Source organism: Monodelphis domestica, chromosome 4, assembly GCF_027887165.1.
Source record: "Monodelphis domestica isolate mMonDom1 chromosome 4, mMonDom1.pri, whole genome shotgun sequence".
In the NCBI taxonomy this organism is placed as follows: Eukaryota; Metazoa; Chordata; class Mammalia; order Didelphimorphia; family Didelphidae; genus Monodelphis; species Monodelphis domestica.
This window is the reverse complement of record NC_077230.1, coordinates 392,887,013-392,911,191: the sequence shown is the minus strand read 5'-3', so window position 1 is coordinate 392,911,191 and position 24,179 is coordinate 392,887,013. Positions and strand designations below refer to the sequence as shown.

At 45.6% G+C, this 24,179-nt stretch overlaps 2 protein-coding genes across 13 annotated transcripts in view; one reads left to right on the top strand and one right to left on the bottom strand.

Moving 5' to 3' along the window:
- SZRD1 (SUZ RNA binding domain containing 1) overlaps nt 1-16,977 on the top strand; it is a 33,333-nt gene extending 16,356 nt beyond the window's left edge. For 2 of the 4 annotated variants that reach the window (XM_007491641.3, XM_007491644.2), the window contains exons 2-4: nt 9,968-10,017; nt 11,864-12,115; nt 13,947-16,977. In XM_007491641.3, the coding sequence (XP_007491703.1) occupies nt 9,968-10,017; nt 11,864-12,115; nt 13,947-14,049 (405 nt within the window). In that variant the 3' untranslated portion in view covers nt 14,050-16,977. Of the gene's footprint in view, nt 1-9,967; nt 10,018-11,860; nt 12,116-13,946 lie in introns of all 4 variants that reach the window. The other 2 variants (XM_007491640.3, XM_007491643.2) reach the window with 1 other exon arrangement.
- A 2,323-nt stretch (nt 16,978-19,300) lies between these two features.
- The window catches only part of SPATA21 (spermatogenesis associated 21), a 32,395-nt gene continuing 27,516 nt past the window's right edge, over nt 19,301-24,179 (bottom strand). For 7 of the 9 annotated variants that reach the window (XM_056795707.1, XM_056795712.1, XM_056795708.1 and 4 more), the window contains 3 exons: nt 23,583-23,749; nt 19,779-19,956; nt 19,301-19,524 (listed from right to left, as the gene is read on the bottom strand). In XM_056795707.1, the coding sequence (XP_056651685.1) occupies nt 19,467-19,524; nt 19,779-19,956; nt 23,583-23,749 (403 nt within the window). In that variant the 3' untranslated portion in view covers nt 19,301-19,466. Of the gene's footprint in view, nt 19,525-19,778; nt 19,957-23,582; nt 23,750-24,179 lie in introns of those variants that run through there. The other 2 variants (XM_056795714.1, XR_008911558.1) reach the window with 2 other exon arrangements.

Sequence of the window (24,179 nt, the reverse complement as noted above, 5' to 3'; positions counted from 1 at the left end):
CTTTTCCTTATTATTAATATTTGCATTAGGGTGACCTTTTAGAGTCTACTCTGAAAGCCTTCTTTTTTCTTTCTCTTTAAAACTCTTACCCTTTGTTTTAGAATAGATATTAAGATACAAGTATTAAGTAATATCTTAAGAATAGATATTAGGGTTCTGTAAAAGTTAAAATTAAATCTCAATGATAAAAAATACTACATTTTAGGAGATTTAATAAATATCAATTCAAATCAAGGAATAAAGAGGGGTACAAAATAAAAGCCACATGCCCATGTCTGATCAGCCAGTTCAAACACCTGCCTTACCACCACCAAGCTTGGGACCAGAAGTAAAGAGGTAGGACTTTCCAAGTCCCCGCCTAATATCCCCTATCTACAGGAAGTATGGAATGACAGGAAGTCAGTGGGCGCCTGAGAAATGTAGTTTTTTTTTTTTTTTTTAGGTAATAGATTTTCAATTATACAGTTCCAAGACAGAAGAATGGTAAGGGCTAGGTAATGGGGTTAAGTGACTTGCCCAGGGTCGCACAGCTGGGAAGTGTCTGAGTTCAGATTTGAACCTTGGACCTCCCATCTCCAGGCCTGACTCTCCATCCACTGAGCCATCCAGTTGCCCCCTGAAAGCCCTCTTTTAAAGAAGTGTGATATCCTTTCTAGATTCTGAAAGAAATTAGTTGTATTTTCACTGAGTTTTGTGGTTTAGTCTTTTTTTTTTTAGATTATACCAGGGGTTAATCAAAGGTCTAGGATCAGTAAATTAGTGATCTGTCACTTTGTTTTTAGTAATTTGCTTCCGTTCTGCAGAGAAGGCTAAGGAGGGTATTGGAGAGTTTTAATCCCTGTAGAATTGAAATAAGGTAGACCCTTTTAATTTGGAGATAAGTTGGAAAATATCCTGAGAATGAGAAGCTTTCTAGAATCAACTCATGGACAAGATTAACCATTTGTGGAAATAGTTCTAGAAAATGACATGCCTAAGACATATTGCTTCTTGGATTGCTGATGAGTCTGGGCCTTTTCTAAATTATTGGTGTGCATACTAGAACTTCAGCCTTTAGATATCACTTTCTTGAAAAAGAAGCTACCATCACCTCTACTTTACCAGAAATGTTGGAGTGACTTATAAGGGTTAGTGAAAATGGAAATGTGGGGTCATTGCCCCATTAGAGCCATGATCAGAACGGATTGGTTGAAGGAACCAGAGATGGTTTGCATGGACACATAATGGCAGACATAGAAGCATTAGAAGATAACTGTGCAGATAAAAAAATTATGCTTATTGTTCTTTGTACCAATAGACCACTTTTTTGTCTCAATATAAGGAAGTGACTTAAAAAATTAGAGAGCTAACCAAAAGTAAACTAGGCTGTCTCAGGATACAAAACAAGATCTGATTATGGGAAACTTCCCAGCAGAATCTGAGAGAATCATTCGTGCAGTTAGATCGTAATTTTCTTCTACTGGTATAACTTAGACCTCTTGGGTCCTTTATGACATTGAGTTTATAAAATGAAGATTGGTTCATCATTATCTATCCTGGAAAAGAGACAGTTTGTTACAGAAGTGAATACAATAATCTGATGAACTGAGAGATACCCTTTGTATTGGGATAGCACTGTAGATCATCAGGGCACCCTGGTTTGGATGAAATATCCCACAAATCTGTTGCACTTGTCTTGGATTCCTTTTTCACTGAGCAGCCTTCTGATTGGCTAAGTACCCACTGATGGAAAGGGGATTTCTTAACTGGCAGGTGTAGGGTGTTAGTCACTGCAGAGGTACAAATCCATCTTTATACTCTAATACAAAAGTATCCTGGTTTTATAGTCATTTTTTTGTGAATTGATTTTCCTGAATGTGTTCACTCTTGGACAATTCAGTAAAACATGGTGATTTGACCTGCCAGACCCAGGATTAAGTTTGGGACCTTGGGGGGAATCTTATCAAAGTACAGGCACTCTTGAGACTCTACATTTCTTATTACCCCCCCCCCCCAACTACAACAGGAGGTGATGGCTAAATGAACTAAAAGAGCAGGCCTGAAACTCCCCTGTTTTTTTTGAGAGAATGTAGAGGACTACCATCTAGCCCTCTCTGCTTTTCCTCATCCCCTAAAGTTTCCAGAAAAACCTCTGAGCTCTGGTTTATGTAAGGTCCTATTCTTCCAACTCCTGTCTTTTCCTCAACATTGAACTGTAGTCAAATAACAAAGTTGTTGAAAAGGTGGTTACAATCAGCACTTGATGATCGTGCTGTATTTTTACTTTGTAAAATGGATTAATATCAAGGATGTTGGTTTTGAGTCTGACTCAACTCACCTTCACCCCTTGGACATCTTTTCTTTCAGAACTAAGAAGCTTTTTTTTTGTTTGTTTTTAATCTTCTCTCATTCCTAGGAATGTACAGTGTATCAGAGTTTACTACTGGAGGGGGCACTTTACTTTTAACCTTTTGGTGCAAAGGTGGGGAAGAGGACACTTGACACACATTCATCTCTTCTTGAAGTACTTCTCATGCCTCTTGGCCAAAAAGGGGGGGGTGGGGTTTGCAGGTGAAGACACCATTGATGACTTGGTGGCACCTTTTTAGCACTATTCATTGATGTCATGGCCTCTTGGACACATTGATTTATTTGAATGGCAGCTTCCAGGGTATGCTGCTTCTGTTTGAAAATGACTCCCTTTTGGCAGGAAGAGCTCACATGGAAGGGTAAGTCAAGATCCCAAAGGGTGACCAACCCTTTTAGCTCTATGACCCTGGGCAAGTCATTTAACTTCTCACTCTTTGCTTCCTGTAAAAGGGAAGGTTAGACTAGATGGCTTCCGAGTACCTTTGAGCTCAGTGATTCTGTAATCTACAGACTTCTCTGATAGGCCAGTGTGAAGTTAATACAAACTTGGAAAGTATGGTTGAGCCAAGCTTTGAAAAAGATCTGGTGCTTTTACTGGATGGCAGGTTCAACAGAGGTCAGCATTGTGCCCTGGCAGCCCCCAAAGCAAGAGCAGTCTTGGCTTGCCTCAGCACAGTGAGACAGATTTGTCTTGCTGCCACCTGCCTTAGTGAGGCACTGTCAAGCATCTTCTGTCTTCTCTTGCCTGAGTACCACATAGTAGGAAGGTCATTAAGAGCCTGGTGTCTGTCCAGAAGAGGGAACAAGAGGGTTAGAGAGAGTGTCTACACAAGGAAGAAAGAGTAGAAGGTTTAGCATAAGCATGGGTAAACTGTACTTCTGCCTCCCTGTCACACACAGAACAAGGACTGAGCTAGTTCCTTTTGGACGCGGTGGGCATCCCTGGGAACAGTAACAGATTTCCATTCTTTCTAAGGGAAAACTTATTAGAGAAATGTAATTACAAAGACCAAATCTGGCCCAATGAGAGTGCACCTCATTAGGAACCAAGTGCTGCCTATACCATCAGGCCCAAGGCCTCCCCTCTTTGTTTCCTGGGTGTAGAGAGGAGATATTCTGAAATGAAAGTGATATTACCCCTATAGTGCAAGCTCCACATAATGGGATAGGCTTCTTGGTTTGGGGTTCTGGCCCTTCTATTCTGTATGATTCTAATGACTCTGCTTTGTGAGGCTGCCCCTCTGCTCAGCTGGGACAGTAGCAACCTGGGCAATACCAGTGGTAAGGCAAAGAACTCTCAAAGGCTGATGTACCAGTGTGATGGTTGGTTCCCTTGGGCTTGCATTGCCAAGATCTAGATGGACACCGGGGCTTAGCATCTCCATTAAGGGAAGTGAATATTCCTAAGAAAAGAATAGACTCTCATTTTTGTGGTGCCCCTTTAATTTGCTGGGTCACTTGGTCCAAGGCCTGTTATCAGGAAGGGACAGAGTAACTTTTAAGAGCCATTTCGTGTTTATTATCTTTTTTTTTAATTTGTTTATTTTTTCAGTTATATATAGGAACAATTTTTGACAATTGTTTTGTCATTTTGGGGTTGTCCTCCTCTGTAAATAATTTGATATAGGTTCTACTCATACTTTGATGCAATACATATTTCCATGTTGCTCATGTTGTGATGAAGGAAATAAGTGGAAGATGCTTGCTTTGATCTTCACTCAGACAGACTCTTTAACAGTTCCTTCTTCACCGATGATCATTATGCAGTATTTCTGGTACACTGTTCTGGTTTTGCTCACTTCACTTTGTATCAGGTCATAAAAGTCTGGTTGGTTTTTTAACTCGTTCTGTTTATCATTTCTTATGGCACAATAGTATTCCATTAAAACCATTTCTATAACTTGTTCAGTCATTCCCTAATTGATGTTTCCTCAGTTTCCAATTTTTTGTCATTACAAAAAGCTGCTAAAATATTTTGGAACAGGTAGGTCCTTTTTCTTTATCTCTGGTCTCTTTGGGATACAGACATAGTAGTGGTATTGTTGGGTTAAATGGTTTTATGGCTCTTTTAAGTGTGTTTCTGTATTTCTCTCCACAATAGTTGAATCAGTTCATAGCCCCAACACTGAATTAGTGTCCCAGTTTTCCCAAACCCCTCCAACATTTATCTTTTCCCCTTTTTATCGTTAGCCAGGCAGCTAGGTGGTACCAGAATTGTTTTAATTTGCACTTCTCTAATCAATAGTTATTTGGAACATTTTTTAATATGACTGGATAGTTTTAATTTCTTCCCTTGAAAACCTCCTGTTTGTATCCTTTGACCATTTTGTATTCTTTTAAGTTTGACTAAGTTCTTTATATATTAGAAAAATGAAGCCTTTGCTAGAGAAGGGAGTCTTTTCTTAAAGAGATCCTGGCATCATCATGTGGAAAGTTTTGGCTTTATCCATTCCTTCAAAATTTTGACTGCTTGGAATATCCTAGTCCTCTGCAGTTTCCAGGTGGCTACCCACCAGTGGATGGATCAGCTTTCTGCTATATCAGCTCAGGTGGTCCATCCCACATTTGGGGTGATGGAGAATACCTTCAGAGAATCTGATTGCTGCTTGCCAGTCTAGCAGGATTCTAGGGGGGGTGGAATCAGATGAAAGATCCCCTTAAGTGTCCTTCATACTACCACTTATTAGATTGGCTCTGAAAGAAAGCTCCCAAGGGATGGAGGACAATACTTGGTTACTGGATTAGATTCCCTTTTAGTGGGTGGAATTGGGAGGGAGCTATTCATCAGTAGGAAATTAAACTAGCACTTCTGTAGTATTTAGGGCAATCCTTGGGGTGATGTTCCTGGTATCCTGGTTGTACTCCCTGTTGTGGGAGGGAACCCCATACTTTCCACTTAGATTAGTTTTCTTTTTGAACTCTTGTCTTAGTATCAGTTTTAAGTCAGAAGAGTGGTAAGGGCTAGGCAATTAGGGCTAAGTGATTCACTTATGGTTATACAGCTAGGAAGTATCTGAGCCTAGATTTGAACTTGGGTCCTCCTGATTCTAGACCTGGTCCTCTACACTGTGCCACTGCTGCTCATGGTTTTCATCTTTTCATTCTTTACATCCCTACAGCTCACCTGCTACATCTTAAGTCTTCTTTCCCTGTCCATCCAAGACCATTTAGATGCCTACAATTTGCCATCCTTGGTATAGGATGCTAATTTACCTGTAGATTTTCCTCTCAAAAATATATATTTTTTAAAGATTTTGAATTATTTTATTTTTTTGAAATTTTTATTTAATCAGTTAACATTTATTCCCATGGTTACAAAATTCATGTTCTTTCCCTCTACATGTGTCATTGATTATCCTGTTCTTTTTTTAAAAAGACATTATCAATCTTTTAATATCCTGGCCTCAGTTCTTTCTCATCTCTAACTCGTTTCAACCACCCATCTTTTACATAAGTCCTCTTCCATAATCTTAAACTCCAGAATACACCTTCCTCTCTGCCTCTCTTGACTGTCTTCTACCTATCCCACCCAGCTTGCTTGTCTAACTCTTGGACCTGCATGAATCCTTTCTATTTATTCTCCTCATGCTTCACTTCCATTATGATTATTTGTATCCTTATCCAATTTAGACTTGAGTTAGGAATTTTAGCAAGCTCTAAGCTCTTCCTATTGAATTTCTTGCCAGCTTTCCCACTTGTCCTGCCTAGCTAATGTCTGCACTAGACAACCTTCAATGTTAACTACGTCTGCCCCAGGTGGCAAGCTGCTAAACATTTTTGGAGAAAGACACCAAACTGCCTGTGGGTCCTACCAATGAGCTGGACTGCTGTTTAATTTAGGTGGGCTTTCACCTCAGCTTCACCTGTCTTAAGTTGACCTCTTGATGTCTCCTTAGGTTTCCTGCAGAGAATCTTACCAATTCTTCTAGTTCCCACCTACAGATAGGGTGTGTGAGAGAGAGGACTTTAGTCTCCACACTGTCAGTCTGAGCTCCATCTCTATTTCTGCCTCAGAGTCTTTCTCTCTTGAACCAAGTCCTACTTCATTTTCAAGGCCAAATTTAATCTTGGTCCTGTCTCCTCCTGTCACTTCCAAAGCCTTGTTCCATCAGGCATTCCTTCTAGTTTTAATTTGTCCTTCTACTGGCTCATTCTATTTTGCTCAGATCTCCCCTAGTCTTAAACAAAACCAAATAGACAAGGTTTTTCCTCTCCATGTTAGTATCTTAAACCTCAATTTTTCTATCCTTTCACATGAAGTTTCTTGAGAGTAATTTATAATCCCAGCCTCTCCATCTTTTCATATCGTTCCCTCAGTAAGAGTGCTTTTTTTTTTTTTAATAATCCTTACCTTCTGTTTTAGAATCAGTACTAAGTATTAGTTTCAAGGCAGAGAAGCAGTAAGGACTAGGCATGGAAGTTAGGTAACTTGCCCAGGGTCTTCACTCCAGACTTAGTGTTCTATCTATTGTGCTACCTCGATGCTCTCCACCAAATGTATGTTGAGGACATATCTGACCAAGTCTCACTTTAAAAGTTTCAGTGTGCATTGTTGATAACCTCTAGGCTAAAACACAAACTCCTTTCTTGCATTGAAGGCTGGTTCTGACCTCTCCTTATTTCATATTCTAGCCCCATTCAAGTTTCAGCTCAAGTCCACTTCCTAAGGGAGCCTTTTTTTTTCCAGCCCCCCTACTCAAGCTCCAATGTTAGCATTCTCCAAGTAAATTATTTTTTTAAACCTTTATCTTTTCCCTTCAAATTGATACTAAGTATTGGTTCCCAGGCAGAAGAGTGGTAAGGGATAGGCATTTGGTCATAAGTGGCATGCCAGGGGTCTCATAGCTAGTTAGTGTCTGAGAGCAAATTTGAACCCAGGGCTTCTTACCTCCAGGTTTGGCTTTCTATCCAATGAGCTGTCTAACTGCCTCTGGCCTCAATAGTTTTGAAGAATATAAAAGATTCCTGAGAATTTAACTTTCTGAGCCCCCAAGTACCACCTCTTTAGTTTCCTATTGTATACTTCCATTTGAGTGATCCACAAGGCTCATGTTTGCCCTGAATTCCCTTTTGGATATCATCAGCATCCAAGTCGTCTAGATTTGAAAGTAGTGTTGTCTGATAATTGATAATTTTGTCTTGACACAGAAATGTTTGATATTAACTGAAAGGAAACTTGACTAAATTGGTGCTTAAAATCATTCACTGTACTTGATCTGAGTTTTGTTGGCAACTCAGCCAAAACTAATAGGGTGCTGAAATTTAAAGGTTGCTGATGGCCATTGTCCTTCAAAGTAAATGGAAACAATTAAAATTTAGCACCTAATTGTCAAGCTAAAACTGGAAACTCAGGTAGTGATCTCTAGCTAGCTTATAGCCTCTTAGTGTCCTGGGCTTATTGGCTTATTGACTTTTCCCCTTTCCCCTGACATTGGGGGATGGTATATTTTATATCTGATTCTAGGCCCATATTATATCATTTGCTGAAAGCTCAGAAATGATTCCTAAGTTTTTACATTTACCATTTGATGACCTCTCTTCTCTCTTCCAAATCCAGGCAATTGTCAAGCGGTTTTACTTTTCCCTTTCTCTCATGTTAGTCTCCTTTTTGATCACCAGTGTCATGAATATAGAATTGAGCCCTCTCTCAATGGCTGTTTCTTCTAGTTGAATTAGTCCTTGGATACTGATAGAAGTTTAATCTTCCTCAAACTGTAATAGTTACTCCTCTAACTTAGCTCTTCTGCTCTCACACAAACATAGCTCTTGTCACTCCCTACTCATAAACCTCCTATGGCCTCACACACTTTCTCTCTCTCTCACCGGCTCACAGAGATTTTCCTGCCTCTTAAATATTTGCTTTTCCTTTCGGTTACCCTTCTTTCTGCTCCATTATCCCAGCTCTACTTGTTTCAGTCCTTTCCATCAAAAACATCATCCCCAAATCCATGGAACTTTCTATCAGCCCGCAAGTGGACATAAGTTCTCTTCTTTCACCACATAAGTCTTTGCTGATAAGAGTACTTTGTGTGACCCTGGCCCATTCATTGAGCTCCTAGCCTCATCTTTCCCTGGACTCCCTACCTTATCTGAAGCTAGAGAAATGAATATGATCATCTGTGGTTGCCTTTAGCTATCTTCTCATTTTGTCAATTGACTGTGATTGTGTGGCCTCTGTGTGCATAGTCTAGTTCCAGGGACCAACTACATTAATGGATCTCATGATTCTGAGAGAAGTTCAATGCCAAACTCTCCCAGGCCTTACTCCAGCTGGGCTTTAGCCTTGCCAGGACAGGAGTGGTTTGTTGGGAGTAGCATGAAAGGAATTGGACTACTTTGGAAATAAGGTTGGAAAACCAGGGATTGTCTTGGCCCTGGAAGACCTTGTGAAGCCCAGCAGTGGAGTTTGGCAGCTGGGAGCCATTACTAGCTCTTGAGTAGACCATAACCATAGATCAAGTCTTAGAATATTCTGGTGACTCTGCAGGATGAATTGGAGAGGTGAGAACTAAAAAGAACAGAGACTTTGGACTAAGGTATATGCTCTAGGTTCATCCCTGTTCCCTAGCTCTATCCTGTGACCTTAGGCCTACCCAGAGCCAGTTCCTTCCTGCCCTGGACTCCGGCTAATTACTCCCCAAAGAGAAAGCTTAGTCTTTTAGTTGCTGGATTTCAGTTTTAAGGGTTTTGTGCTGTGGTGCTACCAGTTCACCCCAAGTCTGGTCTCTGTGTGAATAATTGGTGGTCCTAGGGAGTATTTGCATCTTAAAAGGCAACTTTTGTTAATTAAATGAATTTGCTGGGAATGTCTTGCTACTCCTGGGAACTGAATCCATTTTTCTGCCTGAAGGGTAGGGTTGGTGTTTGATTTTGTTGGGGGGTTGGGATACTGTTTTCTAAAACAGAATTCATTTCGTGGAAGTGGTTTCCACTTTTAAAGTTCCCTTTGAAAAATAAGATCATCTTTTTAATCTGGGTTTGCTTCCTGCAGCATCCATCCATGTTGATGGTATTTAGGGCTTGCTTGCCCTTTGTATAATGATATAGCTGAAAAATAGCAGAAAGAATGCTAGCCTGGAGTCAGGAGACCTAAGTTAAAATCCCAGCTATTTGATAGCCATGTGAGCAAGTAATAGAACTACCTAACCTCAAGTAAAATGCCAGTCGCACTGTTTTCATAATCTGTCACTCAAGGTTGTTGTGAAGAAAGCACTTTGTAAACCTTTAAGCACTATAGAAATAGGAGTTACTGCCCCTAAGAGGCCAGTCACCAGCCTGGGGTCCAGAGAAGAGTGGTTTTGCCTGGTTTCTCTTTTCTGGTGTGAGCTCCAGGCATGCCCGCTCTGGTATGGCATGGGCACCTAGGCCTCCCTCCAGGTAGAGAGCAAGGTGTACTTCCTGGTCTGAAGACCTTGCCAGGGGTCTTCTTCAGGGGGTGTAACATTCTAGGGATGTTCTCATTTAGATGAGCCTTTCAGTCACTTCAAACACCAGCCAGGCAGTAGTAACCTTTACAGTATGTGACAATGTCCTGGATTCTTTTTTAAAATATAGACAATTGAACTTCTATTTGAGAGATATGTTTTTTCCACTTTTTATATACATTTTTTCCCTCTAGGAAATAGACAGACGGTTGGAAAAAAAACTGAAGATCACACAAAAGGAGAGGTAAGACTACTCTCTGCTCCAGAGGACCCTTGCTCTCTTCTGTTTGAGAGTTGGGTAGTCATTGGTATTTTTTAGCTGACCCAAAGGTTTAGACTCTAGGGAATGAGCCCGCCTCCCCTTTGAACTGGGACATTTGGGCATGTCCAGTAACCCAGGCTTCCTGGAGGATGGTTCTTTGGATGACTTCTAAGAACAATCGTGTTCCCCATCAGAACGGGGTTCAAGGTCCGAGTGGGAGGACTGTTTTCCAGAGAAGGGAGCTGAGATGCCAGCATGTGATTGTGGTTTGCTTCTGTGCCCTAGCTAAGTCAGGAGAACGCAGCCCAGGGCTGGTCTCCGGTTGGGGAGTGGGCCACAGTCACTCTCCAAAGAAGCTCTGTCTGGGATGGTCGGCGTGCCTCTGCTCTAGCTCTCCTGGCTCCCCACTTCCTTGATCAGACTCCTGGTTCCAGGTCTGTCTGTCTGTCTGTCTGCTCATCATGGTGACTGTGCGCACCACTTCCCCATTCCAGAATGTTTTTCCATGTCATCCCCATGCTTGTTCCAGCTCAGCTATGGCAGCAGCTGCCCTCCAGTCCTTACCCCTCCCAGCAATCAGTGTTCTATAAATAAATCTGATTCTCCCTTGCCCCCCACCCCATGCCAGCAAACCATTGTTGGGAGGGATGGGCATCATGGGTTATTATTTGTGCCTCTGAAGAACTGCATCGTCCTGCCTTGAACCCCTTTCCACCTGTTGTCTCTCCCCTGCCCTGTGGCATTGATAGGACCCTCCCTCTTGGAGGGCAGCAGGGGCGGAGTGTGGCATTTTTGTCTGTGTTTCCAGATGTGGCTGACTACACATCTCTTTGATGTATAGGAGGCCACTTTCCCAAGGCATGACCGTGCCCTCCTGGGATTTCTGGAATTTTCCTTAACCTAGGCCCCGCCGCTGTCCAACTGGAATGTGCAGCCAAGCCCAACAGCCAAAGAGTTTCTTGGATAACTGGGGTGTCTCTGGGGTCTGTCAGTAAGGAACAAAAGCCTCATTCCCCAAAAGATTTTGGGCTGTTTTCTCAATCCCACCAGAAATCTTTTGTAAGTCCCTTGTAGCATGGGGTGATTTGAACCCTTCAGATCTCACGTGGGTGGGGAGGTACTGCCATGCTGAGGTGTTGTGTTCTTGCAAAGTGGCCATGGTCCTCTCTGAGCAAGGAAGCTGGGATTCCTGTTGGAGCAGGCTTGCTCAGAGAGCTGTGTTCAGGATGTGCATTTTGTAGCTTTGGGGTGCCAAGCAGTTACTAAATCTCAGAAATTTTCAGTTGAGAGAGATCTCAATGGTCTTCTACTCCAACTCATACCCCCAGGGAGCCCTACCACAATATGCTTGACAAGTGGTCCTCCAGCCTTTGCTTGAGGACCACCAAGGAGGGGGCAACTACCGCCTCCCAAGGCAGCCCATTCCACTTTGGGAGACCTTTAATCAGGAGGGAAATTTTACTTATATTAAACCTAAATTTGTCTCTTTACAATTTCTACCTATCACTTTCAGTCCGGCTGGGGGGAGGAGGGCCAAAGGTCATGGAGGAGGCAATGTGGGGGAGCCTCTTATCCCACCTTGGGTTGAGTTGCCTTTGGAAGAGACCAGGGGCTTTAGCCTCAAAAAGCAGTTTCATGTGTCTTGGCTGAGTGTTGGCTTGCTGCTCGGGGCAGTATACCTGGGAGTCATGGTTTGCTCCTTGTCGTCTGAAGCCTGGGCATGGATGTTGTTAGTACCTGGGACACTCTGGGGATGTGGGGTTAAATGTGGTGCTTGACTCTTCTTGTCTGAGAATCTTGAGGCCCCTTTGCTTTCTCTTATCAGCAGGAAATCCACGTCTCCTCCCAAAGTGCCCATCGTTATTCAGGACGACAGCCTTCCCTCGGGACCCCCTCCTCAAATACGAATTCTCAAAAGGCCCACAAGCAACGGGGTCGTCAGTAGCCCCAACTCTAGCAGCAGGCCGGCCCTTCCTGTGAAGTCCTTGGCTCAGCGTGAGGCGGAATACGCTGAGGCCCGGAAGCGCATCCTAGGTAGTGCCAGCCCTGAGGAAGAACAAGAGAAGCCTATCCTGGACAGGTGAGCCTAGCGGCCAGTGCTCTCTTCTGCAGGCCCCCATCCTCCTCCAGGAGATTCAGAACAGAGGAAGCACACAAAGATGCACATCCTGTGTTGCTTTGTCTCCTGAGGCCTCTCAAACAAACCACTCTATTCAGCTTGCCCTTCCAAGGAACCCAAGTCACAAGACATGGGTTCAAAGCCCAGGACTGCTGCTTGTGGCCTGAATCACTCTGGACAAGTTCCTTTCCTCTCTGTGCCTCTGCTTCCTCCTCTGTAAAATGAGGGTTGAAGTAGAGGCTATCTTGGGCTTGCTAGAGACCCATAGCCACACTGGGAAGCCAGGCAGCTGCTGTCATTTTCTGATTGTGACCTCTGAACCTAGGTGTCTGCAGGGAGCCTTTCACAAGACTCAGGGTGATAGTGGTTTGTGGAGCAAAGATTTAGCCTGGGGAGAGCTCCGAGGGACACTTTGGGAAACACCTCAGAAGGGATGGGGTTCCCTCAAACACCTGTAGTTTCCCTTGATAACCAATTCTTCATCTGTTAACCCCCTTTTGGAAACTATGTAAGTGGGGACTGATATGTAGCACAGTGCTTAGGGGGCCAGGCCTGGAGGCAGGAGGAGGATATGGGTTCAAATGTGGCCTTACTTCCTAGCTGTGTGTTATTTAGCCTCAGTTGTCTGGCCCTTACTGCTCTTCTCTCTTAGAATTGCTACTAAGACAGAAGGGAAGGGTTTTAAAAAGAACCTATTCAGTAGCTGTCATTCAACAATCGAATTGAAGCCTTCTTGAAACGGGTGTGTTTTGGGTGTACTATCAGGAAAGAGGGCAGACTCTTCTAGTGAGAAGAGTCGTCTCATCTTTTCATGTGAGGACAGACTGCTCTTTAAATCCTAGAGCTGTCACATCCCTTCCCCTCTCTGGGACTAATTCCTCCATTGTAATCCCCAAAGGGTTAGAGCAGTTGGGCTGGGACTCGCCATCAGCTCCAGACCTTCTTAGCTTTTGAGGTAACAAGTCTTCTTTCTTGCCTGCTGAACTTGCCAGATCTTCCACAGAATCCCAAGAGAGAGGTCTGGCATCTTAGTTTCTTTGTACTTAGTCATAACCACTGGTCCCTTGGCCCCCTTTGATTTTTTTTTTTAAACCCTCACCTTCCATCTTAGAATCACTCCTAGGTTTTGGTTCCAAGGCAGAAGAGTAGTAAGGGCTAGGCAATGGGGGTCAAGTGACTTGTCCAGGGTCGCATAGCTGGGAAATGTCTGAGGCCAGATTTGAACCCAGGACCTCCCGTCTCTAGGCCTGACTGAATCCACTGAGCTACCCATCTGCCTGTCCCCCCACCTGCCCCTTTGTGATTTTTGAGGGTGTTGACCTTCTTGCCCTGTTGCTTTCTTTCTTTAGAATTTTAATCTGTCTTTGTGCTTTCTGTGACCTCCCATAGAGGCACTTGGCCTCCTTTCTTAGGTTGGTCTGTATCTCATTGCAGTATTTGGGAGAATATTTGGGACCCTTGTCAAGGAAGGACTGTGTAGCCCAGTGCATAGGATAGGCAGAACACCCTCATCCACAGAGATGATCTGGACTAGAGTCATCAAGCCTGGAAAGGCTCAGCAGGCTCAAAGATAGGTTGCCTGGAGGACCCCCTCCATCTCCATCTTGGCAGTAGCTCAGACCTCCAGACTTGGTGCCAAAAGGCCAGCATAGTCTGTTAATCCTCCAAGACTTCATTGGGGTGGGTTGGATTGGGGGGAGGGAAGAGGGAGAGGAAAGAACAGCATCAAGAGCTAGCAGTTGTCTACACAGCCCGAGGATGACCGCCATCACTTTGATCTCCTTTTCTTTAGGCCGACAAGGATCTCCCAGCCGGAAGACACCAGACAGCCCAATAATGTGATCAGGCAGCCTCTGGGTCCTGATGGTTCACAAGGCTTCAAGCAGCGCAGATAAATGTGGGTGCCAGAGGATGCTGCCGCTGCCCCCGCCACCAGGGTCGTCCGCCACGGGTTGCACTGCCGTGGCGGACAGCTGGACTTGAGCAGAGGGAACGACCTGATTTACTTGCACTGTGATCCCCTTTGCTCCGCCCACTGTGACCTTGAACCCCATGCACTGTGACCCCCGACCCTCTCCTCCCACTGTGATTGGCACATCGACAAGGGCTGTCCCAAGTCGCTGTAAAAGGAGAAAGTGGGGGCAGGAGGTGGGTTTGGGGGGCCCACCGAGGACTCAGAGCGGAGAGTCAGATGGTGCCACTTGGGGTGAAGCCAGTGCCAGCAATAACAGTTTATCATGCTCATTAATTTGGGATTTCAAAACACAAATGGGAACGCCCCAAACGTGCATGTCTTCATCACTTAAATAGCAAGTTCCATTTGAAAGGATCGTTTTCTTTTTTTTTTCTTTTCTATTTTTTTGTTTGTTTCAGTCTGATTTGCAAGGAAAAGTGCATGGGAGGGGTTTTAGCTGTTAAATGAATTTTTGTTTTAATTGAGAAGGGTAGTTGATAGTCTTCTAAAATGTTTCAATGAATTTGCAGAAACATTAACAGATAGGATTTTGGCAAGCTTAGCTTCTTGTTCTTTATTCCTATTGCTGCCCCCAGGAAGGATGGGGCTTCTCAGGCTCCCACCACATTGCCTGTCCTCAGCTGGGGCCCTTCAATGAGACCAGACCAGAGAGCTGGGGCTGGGCAGGAGGGCGGGGGGCCCACTGTCCTTGAATGCCACCACTAGTCTTCATGGAGGTGGTGAAAGCAGATGGACTTTCCCTCCCTTTCTCCCCAGGCTGGTCTCCCCACCCCAGCATTCAAATGGGCTGTTTGTTTCCAGCCAAGAGTTCAGGGTGAGGGAGGGAGGGAGACTTGTCATATCCAGGTTTACAAGCAAGAAAAACTAGATTTATTCAGTATTTTGACTTCTTGTCCAAGGAAAACATGGGAACGAGTCTGGTTCCAGGGCCTCTGTTGATGAGCCATCTGTACAGTGTTGTCAGAGGGTAGCTCGATTTCCCAGCGATGGCAAGGTTGGAACTCTTAGGAGCCCGGGAGCCGCTATCGCATCACCCACGGTACCAGTCCAGAGCTGGACCTGGCACGTTTCCTTTTAGGAGTCATTGTTTTGGGGACTAACCATACCGAATAACATTTGGAAAGAAGTCTCCCATCATGCATTGGCTGGTGATAACAGACTGGTTCCCTCTAGACCTAAGCTACAGTGTTGGATCACCCCGGCTAGATGCCCAGCCTCCGGAGCAAAGGCTGGAGGAGGGCATTTGGCCCCTTAGACCGGGGCAGAGGAAGCAGCTGTCGCCTAAAGCAGCTTCCTCCCCGGGGACACGCACTGTGGAAATGTCTGCCTTTCTTCTCAGTCCCCATCTACTCTCTTCTATTGCACTGATTCTTCCTGACTTAGTTATTAGCCAGCCCTCTTCTGATTTTAACTGACAAGTTTCCAAGGGATTGGGAGATTGTTGCATTTCACAGGTAGCACGCGTGCACTGCCAAGCCATATTTAGACCCAGTGCGGCAGGCCGAGTTGGCTCTGGAGGTCTCAAAGGCCTGAGCCTTGCCTTTTTTCCGTGGTGGAGCATATGCTGTCTCTCCTGTCCCAACTTGTCCTGTCTTGCCGTGGAGTCAGGCCCAGCGGGGGGAAAGGGCTATGATTAGGAGATGGCCTCTGCCCCAAAGTGGGGGGCTTGTGGTGTCACAAGGGACATGACTACCCACCAGCCCAGATCCTTTCTCCTTGCCCTCTGGGTCCCAGAGGCGAGGGAAGGGCTGTCCTCCTTGGCCTTGATCCACTCGCCTGAGTGCACAGTCTACACAACTCATTGGCCCAGAAAAAATGGGGGCAGGAAACACTCAAAGCAGGCTCTGGCCCTGCGGGGCCCCATGTGCCCATTGTTATAGTGATAGCCCCAGTGCCTGGACCTAGTCATGTGGGGCTTCTTACCTGGGAAAGACCTTCCTGGGTCCTTTCTGCAGGGTTAAGGGTGTTGCGAGCCCCCAGGCCTTGAGCTCAGTCCTCCTTTGCTGAGGTGAGACTCAGCCCCATTGGGGAACCCCAGCAGCTCCTACACCAAGGCTTTGCCTTGGCTTCCCCACAGGGGGAAAAGTGAGAGAAGAAAATAGGAAACTTTATTATGTGTGTGTGTTGTGGGGTCGGTCGGGCCAGGGAGATGGGAGAAGGAAGGGTTGGGCTTTGTGTGGTCGTCCACATCTTTCCTAAGTGCTTTTCCTTTGGTTTAGTTCTGTTGTGTTTCATTTCTTTTATTTTTAAAGTGAGCTGTGGGCTTTGGCTTAGGAAATCCGGGATGGAGGTAGAGGGCAGTCACCTAAGGCTGCTGCCCCCTTTAGCTACCTGTCCACGGTAACATCCTCTCCTCCAGCTCCTCTGACCCCATGGGCCAGGCCCCTGACCTCCCGGCTTAACAGCTTCCAATGAGCCACTTCTCCCACATCAGCCTAGCTAACCAAAGGAGCTGGGGGTGCAGGGGCTGGTTACCAGCCCCTCTCAGCCCAGTCAATCAGGGTGCTCCCCACCTGCAGGCAGGAGGCAACACCCCATAAGCCCAGCCCGCCCCTCCCTGGGGGAGCCTTCCTGTTGAGACTAGATGGGTGGGGCCACACTGGCCACCCCTGGCCCAGAGGCTCCAGAGACCTCTTGGAACCTTGTTTCTAGTTGTTGTGTTTCCCCCGGGGTGAGCCAAGGTTCCCTTGGGTGTGTTCAAGGGAGAAGAGTAGGGGAGGGAGGGAGAGATGCCATGTGTCCTGCAGTTCTGCAGCTCCCTGAACTCCCACCCCTCTCCGCGGGTCCCCAAGTCAGCAGATTAAGCATTTTATAAATTGTATTTTAAATAAATGTTTTAAACTTGTCAGAGCCTTGTCCCTGGTTTCTTCTATTCTTTAGCTCCCTGGTATGAATTGCAAAAGTACTCAAGGACCCTTGGGATTGAATCCCAGATATGGTAACACTAGTTGTATGACTCTAGCCTGTTTACTTCCCTTTTGAGTCTTAACATCCTCAACCTTCTTAAATTCTTCTTAATCTATTTTCATCGGTTCATAGAGGTTCTTCCCAGTTTTCTCTGAAAGTGTCTCCTTCACAATTTCCTCTGGCACAATAATACTCCTTTATGTTTGTATGCCACAGTTTCATTAGCTACTCTAATGGGACGCCATCAATAGTTTCCAGTTTTTGGCTACCATGACAAGTATTGCTAGTGGAGTAGCTGGGTTGCACAGTGGATAGAGAGTTAGGCCTGGAGTTGCAAAGTCCTGGGTTGCAAATACGGCCTCAGACACTTTGGTGACCCTGGGTAAGTCACTTAACCCCCATTGTCTATTCCTTACTGTCCTTCTGCCTTGGAACCAACACAGTATTGATTCTAAGACAAAGATAAGGGCTTAAAAAAAAAAAAGTTGTTTTCTGCCCATGTCAAATGCTGTGTTCAATTACAGACAGTGGTTTAGGGAAAAGATGATAATAACTTTGAATTTTCAGAGGATGACAACCTAGGTAGCTTAAGGGTTCTAGCCTGGAGTCTCCCACTTTCCCCTCTCATATCAGATCTCTAACAACACTAGATGTCACTGTGTGACCTTGGGCAAGTCACTTAAACCTCTGCTTGCCTCAGTTTCCTCAACTGTAAACTGGAGATAATAGCCTCTCCCTTTCAATGTTTCTGTAAGGACCAAATGAGATAGTAGTTGTAAATTGCGTAGCACAGGGGCCAGTAGGTGGCTCAGGATAGAGAAGAATCTGGAGAAGCTGGGTTCAAATCTAGTCTAGACAGCTTACTGACTCTGTGACCCTGGCCAAGATCCCATTGCTTAGCATTTGTCACTCTTTTGCCTTGGAACTATACACAGTATAGATTCCAAGATGGAAGGTCAGGGTTTCAGAAAAATGCTTGGCACAGTGCAATTGGTTCAGTTTGGCCTAAGAAGGCAGAAACGAGCAGAGGTTGTAAAGAACCCAATAAAGTCTTGGGGGGAAATTCTGTAACAATTAGTGACTCATAATTTAGAGGAATGGTCTGGATGAGAGTTCCTTCTCATAGCCAGCCTTCACAAACCTGACCAGTGACCAGGTGACAGCTGTTCTGTAGAGGCCACTCATTCAAGGTGGCCACTGAGGTCCCCTCCAGCTCTGAAATCCTGTGAGCCTTCTAGGGTCCCCCTAGCTGGGGGCTGGAATAGAAGTGACTCCAGATCCAGTTGCCATGACTTGGGGGACACTGGTTTGGGGGAGGAAATGCTGGATTCAGTGTTGGAGGACCTGAATTCAGATCTCATCCAGCCTTGGCTCAAAGGCCTTTAATGAATGAGAACCCACTGCTTTAGTGCTTCCTTACATGGAGCCTTAATCTGCTTCTTTGCAAGGAACCACATATTTCAACTTGTCCTGCCCTCCGGGACCAAACAGGAAATGGGGAAGAGAATAAGCATTTAAACTGCTATGTGCCAGGCCCTGTGCTGAGTGGTTTACATTTATTCTCAGTTGATCCTCATAACAATTCTGGAGCAGGAGGAGGTTATGTTATTATCTCTATTTTACACTAGAGGAAACTGAGGCAGGAGAGATGAAACCAACTTGCCCAGGGTCACAGAGTAGGTGTTTATGGCTGAATTTGAATTCGGTTTTCCTGACTCCAGACCTAGTCCTGGATCCAGGTGCCTGGCAGAACAAGGATCTTCCTTCATCCATAAACCAACCCTACTTGAAGATGGCGCTCATGTTCTACTTGTAACATACAATGCATACACTTTTAGGCTTTCTTTCTCCATGCTAAACCCCTTCTCCCATCCCATTCCACTGACCCTCAGAAGGCTTGAACTCGAGTCTTCACTGACTTCAAGATTTATAGAAATGGAACCAGTTATTGTTAGTAGTCATTGCCGTTTGCTGCCCCCATTCCCCTCTGGGAAAAAACCCAAACATAGTCCCCTTAGTGCAGAGTCAAGGTAGTGGACATAGGTGGTGTGCTTAGTGTTTATGGTGAGAGGCCAGAGAACTGGCGCCCTCTTATCTAAAGCTGTCTCTTAGGGCCCCAGCTACCAGGGAACCCTTTCTTGGCCCAGGCCTTCTTTAGGAGTAACCTTGATCCTGATTAGGGGCTAGAGGTGGCAGTGGGCAATCTGGGAGGAACGCATCAGCCCAGGAAGGGGAGGTTGGACACAAAGACCCTACCCCCTGAGAACCAGATGAGGATGTTTCCATTTATTGTCTGGGCTGGCTAAGCAGGTAGACTAGTACCAAAGGTTGCCTCCTATCCTAGGTCCAGCAGCACCTTATACTTGGATCCCCAAGCCTGGAGAAATCCTCAGCCAAAAGGGTGGAAGGGTGCCAAGGGCTCCCAGCAGCTTAGTGGGTGCGGCTTGACATTGAGGTGAGCCACTTTCGGAGAGTGGGGTTGAGATCCCTGTAAAGAAAAGGGAATGGGTGGGGTGGTAGTGGGACAGAGGGCAGGGATTCTCCGCAGGGAACGTGAAACAAGGACAGGAAGGAGTGGGGTTAATTCAGTCTCTCATGCAGGGTTGGGAGGGTAAAGGAGGGTGAGGGTGAGCCAACCTTCCCCCCATGGCACTGGGCCCCCATCCTGAGAAGGCAGCACCCAGCTCCTAATCTCCCAGGACCAGGGGGATATGAGGAGTGCCTGATATTTAGTAAGCACACCTGACTCCCTTGGGTCCCATCTGAAAGAAGTTCCTGAAGTCAGTGGTTAGGTCAATGGGCTTATACTCTTCCAAAATGACATGGGACCCCTGCTTCCGGCGGGTTATCTTCCTGTCTAGACGGGGGCACAGTGAGTGATTGGCTCCCTGGATCGCGTAGGGGCTCTGCAGGAAGGTAGCTGATGGAGAGGGAGAAAGCTGCTGTGAAAAAGGCATGTGGGAATTCACCCAGATCCTTTGGTTATTTGTCTGGCCACGAGCCCAGGTGCCCTTGTGCTCATCACCCAGGAAACAACACTCCCTCCCCTTTAAGCAAGCTTTTCTTCATCCCCAGGGCCTGAGACCCCTCTGCCCTCACCACCTCTACCTCTGGGCAATCAGAGCTGTTAATAAGACATATCTAAATTTGTCACAGTTGGAAGAGACTTGAGAATGTCGAATGTCAGAGCTGAGATGGCCCTGAAAACACAGTATGTCAGAACAGAGGGTGGCAGGGGCCTTAGAGAATGGATTGCCAAGGCTGGGAGGGATTCTAGAATGTGGAATGCCACAGATGGGAGGGACCTTAGAACATAACACAAGAGAGCTAGAAGGGCTCTTAGAGTATGGACTGTCAAAGCTGGAACTCTAGGATATAAGTCTGACTTGGCTCACTAGAACCCTCTACTCATAAGCAAACTCTCCTTCATCCTAGCTATCTTCATCTCACCTTTTTCCATCATCTACCCTCTGGAGGGCAAAACATCACTAGCCACTTTTTCCAGGACTTGCCACTTTAATAAACCATTGCTAACTTCCCAGTTTCCTTATCTGGTAAATGAGGTTGGCCTAGATGGTCCCTGATGTCCTTTCCAAGTTTAGTCCCACAAGTCTATAATCTCTTCCCCCTACCCCACTTGAAAACACACTCAGAGGAAACTACCTCCATATCTTTCCTCCTGCTGACTTCTTTGCTCTCATCTCAGAGGAGGAGAAAGAGTCTCTTCCTGCCAAGATCAGTCTCTCTATTTGAGGTCAGTTTGTTGAGAGTCTGTTCCCCATATCACCCCTTTCTCTTTTTGTTTTTAACTCTCCTTATCTAATGAGTCTCCTTCATCCTTTAAAAAACAAATCCTTGTTTTGAGTTTTTTTTTTTTTTAACCCTTACCTTCTGTCTTGGAGTCAATACTGTGTATTGGCTCCAAGGCAGAAGAGTGGTAAGGGCTAGGCAATGGGGGTCAAGTGACTTGCCCAGGGTCACACAGCTGGGAAGTGTCTGAGGCCAGATTTGAACCTAGGACCTCCCATCTCTAGGCCTAGCTCTCAATCCACTGAGCTACCCAGCTGCCCCCAAGTTTTCTTCTTTTTAAAACAATTATTTGTTATAAATAAAGGATGACTTTTTAGGAGGCAAGAAGAGGCAAGCAGGGAAATCCAGGTAGTGTGAAAACAAAAGATAGGAGCATGTTTAAAAAATAAAGTTCTCTCAATTCCACATTCTTCTCCAGTTTGTTTCTTACCTCTAATGGCAAAGTTCATTATCACCTCCATTCACCTCCTTTATGTTCTCATTGCCCATTCATTCTTTACTCCTTTGTAATTGAGCTTCCCACTCCCCACATCCCATTTCTCAGCCCTCTACTGAGACTGTTCTCTCCAGGTACTCTCATTTTCCAAACCCAGTGCCCCATCTTCTGCCCTCTTCTTTGACCTTTTCTGGTGCTTCCTACATTGTCAACCAATCCCTCATCCTAGAGACTTCCTCTTCTGGTTCTACTGTTCTGTCTTGGACTGTCTCCCAAGTGTATGACCACTCCTTAGTATCACAGGAGTACAGATTTACAGTTATATCTAGTCCAGTCCCTTTGTTTTATGGAGGAAGAGACTTCTGCTTTGAGCAGCCAAGATGACAGAGCACAGATTGCTCTGAGTTTGCCCAAGCCTACCTCCAAACAACCACCAAAAAAAAAAAAATCCTTAAAACAGAGGAGGAAACAGAGGTTCAGAGATAACAAGAGAGTTGTCTAAGGTCACACAAGAGTGCAGCAATCTTGGTCTTCTTAGTATGTAGAAAAGTTTCAGAGTTTTCAACTCCTTTGCTGGGCCACCACCTCTTCCCTGCTCTTCTGACTATGGATGTTTCCCAGGGTTCTTAGTCTTTGCCCCCTTCTTTCCTTTCTCTCCCTGCTCTCTCGTGGGGAAATTTATCCACTGCCATAGTTTTAGTGAATGTCTGGATACCTATGACGCCCAACTATAGCTCTTAGTGAACTTCAGCCCCACAATTATTGACTGTTGGACAGCTCCACCTGGATGCAGTCAGCCTCTCCAATTCAACAAGTCCAAAATGGAACTCAAGGCCTTTTTCATTAAACTCTGCTTCCCCACAAGTTCCCAGTTTCCACCATTGTCTCAGTTATTCAAACTTTGGAATCTTTCTGGGCTTCACTTTTCCCCTTGCTCCCCATGTGGAATCAATGCCCATGTTTTAGCAATATCACCTCTATACTATCTAGTCATCAGTCAACAAGCATTTAGTAAGCACTCTGTGTGCCAGCTACTGCTTTTCACACCTTCATCATCTGCTGTCTGGGCCTCCTAATTGGTCTGCCTCGTTCCAGACTTTTCCCTTCTCTAGTCTATCCTCCACATGGCTCCATAGACTCTTCCTGGTGAATGCGTTCAGCCATGTCTAATATGTCCAACTCTCCTATTCCAAAGACCATCAGGGCTTCCCTCTTGCCTTGAGGATAGAATATCCACAATCCAGCCTGGCATTTAATCTGCCTCCCATGTCCCTTTCCAGCCTTATTTCTCAATACTGTCCGAAGGTTACATTGCAGCCAAAATAGGAGATTCAACATGCTATCACTGGCCTCAAGCTTTGAACAAGCCTTCCCTGGTGCCTGGAATGTATTACGTTCAGCTTGATTACCACTCCTAGGATGCCCTGGTGCTGCAGAAGACAATAGGCACTCTTTCTGCCCACCACCTTCCCCCCAACCCCTATCTCCGTCTCTGTGTCGATGTCTGTTACTTTCTCCTCTCCTCTTTCTTCTCTTTCCCTCTGTCTCCCCCTTATTTCTCCTAACCCCAACCTTAATTTTTCTATTTTCTTATCTGTGTACATGCTGTTACCTCCCCTAGTAACAGACCTGGTAGGGCCCTTAGAACAGGTAATATCAGAGCTGAGAGGGACCTTAGAACAGAGAATGTCAGAGCTGGGAGAGATCTTAGAACAGAGAATGTCAGAGCTGGGAGGATCCCTAGAACATGGGGTGTCAGAGCTGGGAGGATCCCTAGAATAGAGAATGTCAGAGCTGGGAGGATCCCTAGAACATGGGATGTCAGAGCTGGGAGGATCCCTAGAACATGGGGTGTCAGCTGGGAGGATCCTTAGAACATGGGGTGTCAGCTGGGAGGATCCTTAGAACATGGGGTGTCAGCTGGGAGGGAGCTTTGAACCAGAATGTCAGAGCTGGGAGTTATCTCATTGATTATCTGATAAAACAACTTTTCTAAATGAAGCTGTTGAAGTCTATTAGGGTGGAGAAAGAAGCAGGATGGACAGAATGACTTTCCTAAGTTCCACATCTGGATGGTAGCAGAACCCTTATTTTCTGAGTAGTCCAGGGCACAGGGAGGATTCCCTGGTGAAGGCTTCAGCTGCCCCACTACAAGCCCACCCAGTAAACAGGTGGAGGACTCTAGATGACACTCAGGGGAAAGAGAGAACAGATAGGGCTCGGGGTCTGAGGAACAGAGTAACACAGTCCTTTGCCATGGTCTGGTAAGGAAGGAAGGGGGTGGGCATAAGGGGGCTCACAGTGGTTTTGTCGCTTGATTCGATCCACGATATTTATGACTTTTTGCTCGTGGGGGCTAACATCTGAGGTTCGGGCGAAGGTTCTCTTGTGGGGATGAGGTTGTCGGGAAGCAGTAATAGGAGATTCTTTATACCTTGACATACCTTTCATCTTCTTTTGATAATAACTGTGGAATCAGAGACCCTCACTTAGCCCTGGGCCCCAAGGTAAATTTCCATGATGTGAATTATGGGCAACCATGGGGGCCCACTGGCTAGGGCTGGGGTTGGAGTGGTGCTTTTTTGTTCAGGAATACTAATGGGCCTGGGCCTGTGGTCATTTCTACAGAGCAAACACTTTCTTCAAAATAGCCCTATAGGAAAAGTAATGCAAACATTATTATGCCCATTTTCCAGAGGAAGAAACTGTCTCTCAGCCTGGCTCAGAGATTATTCCCATGGTTAATGATTGGTAGAACTGTCCAGGTCTCGGGCTCCAGACTTAGGCTTTTTAGAAGCCCAAGTTTACATTTAGATGTTGATTGCTTTAGAGATGGAAAGGACCTTAGGGACCAAGTCCAGCCTCCTCCTTTTACAAATGAAGGAACTGAGGCAGTC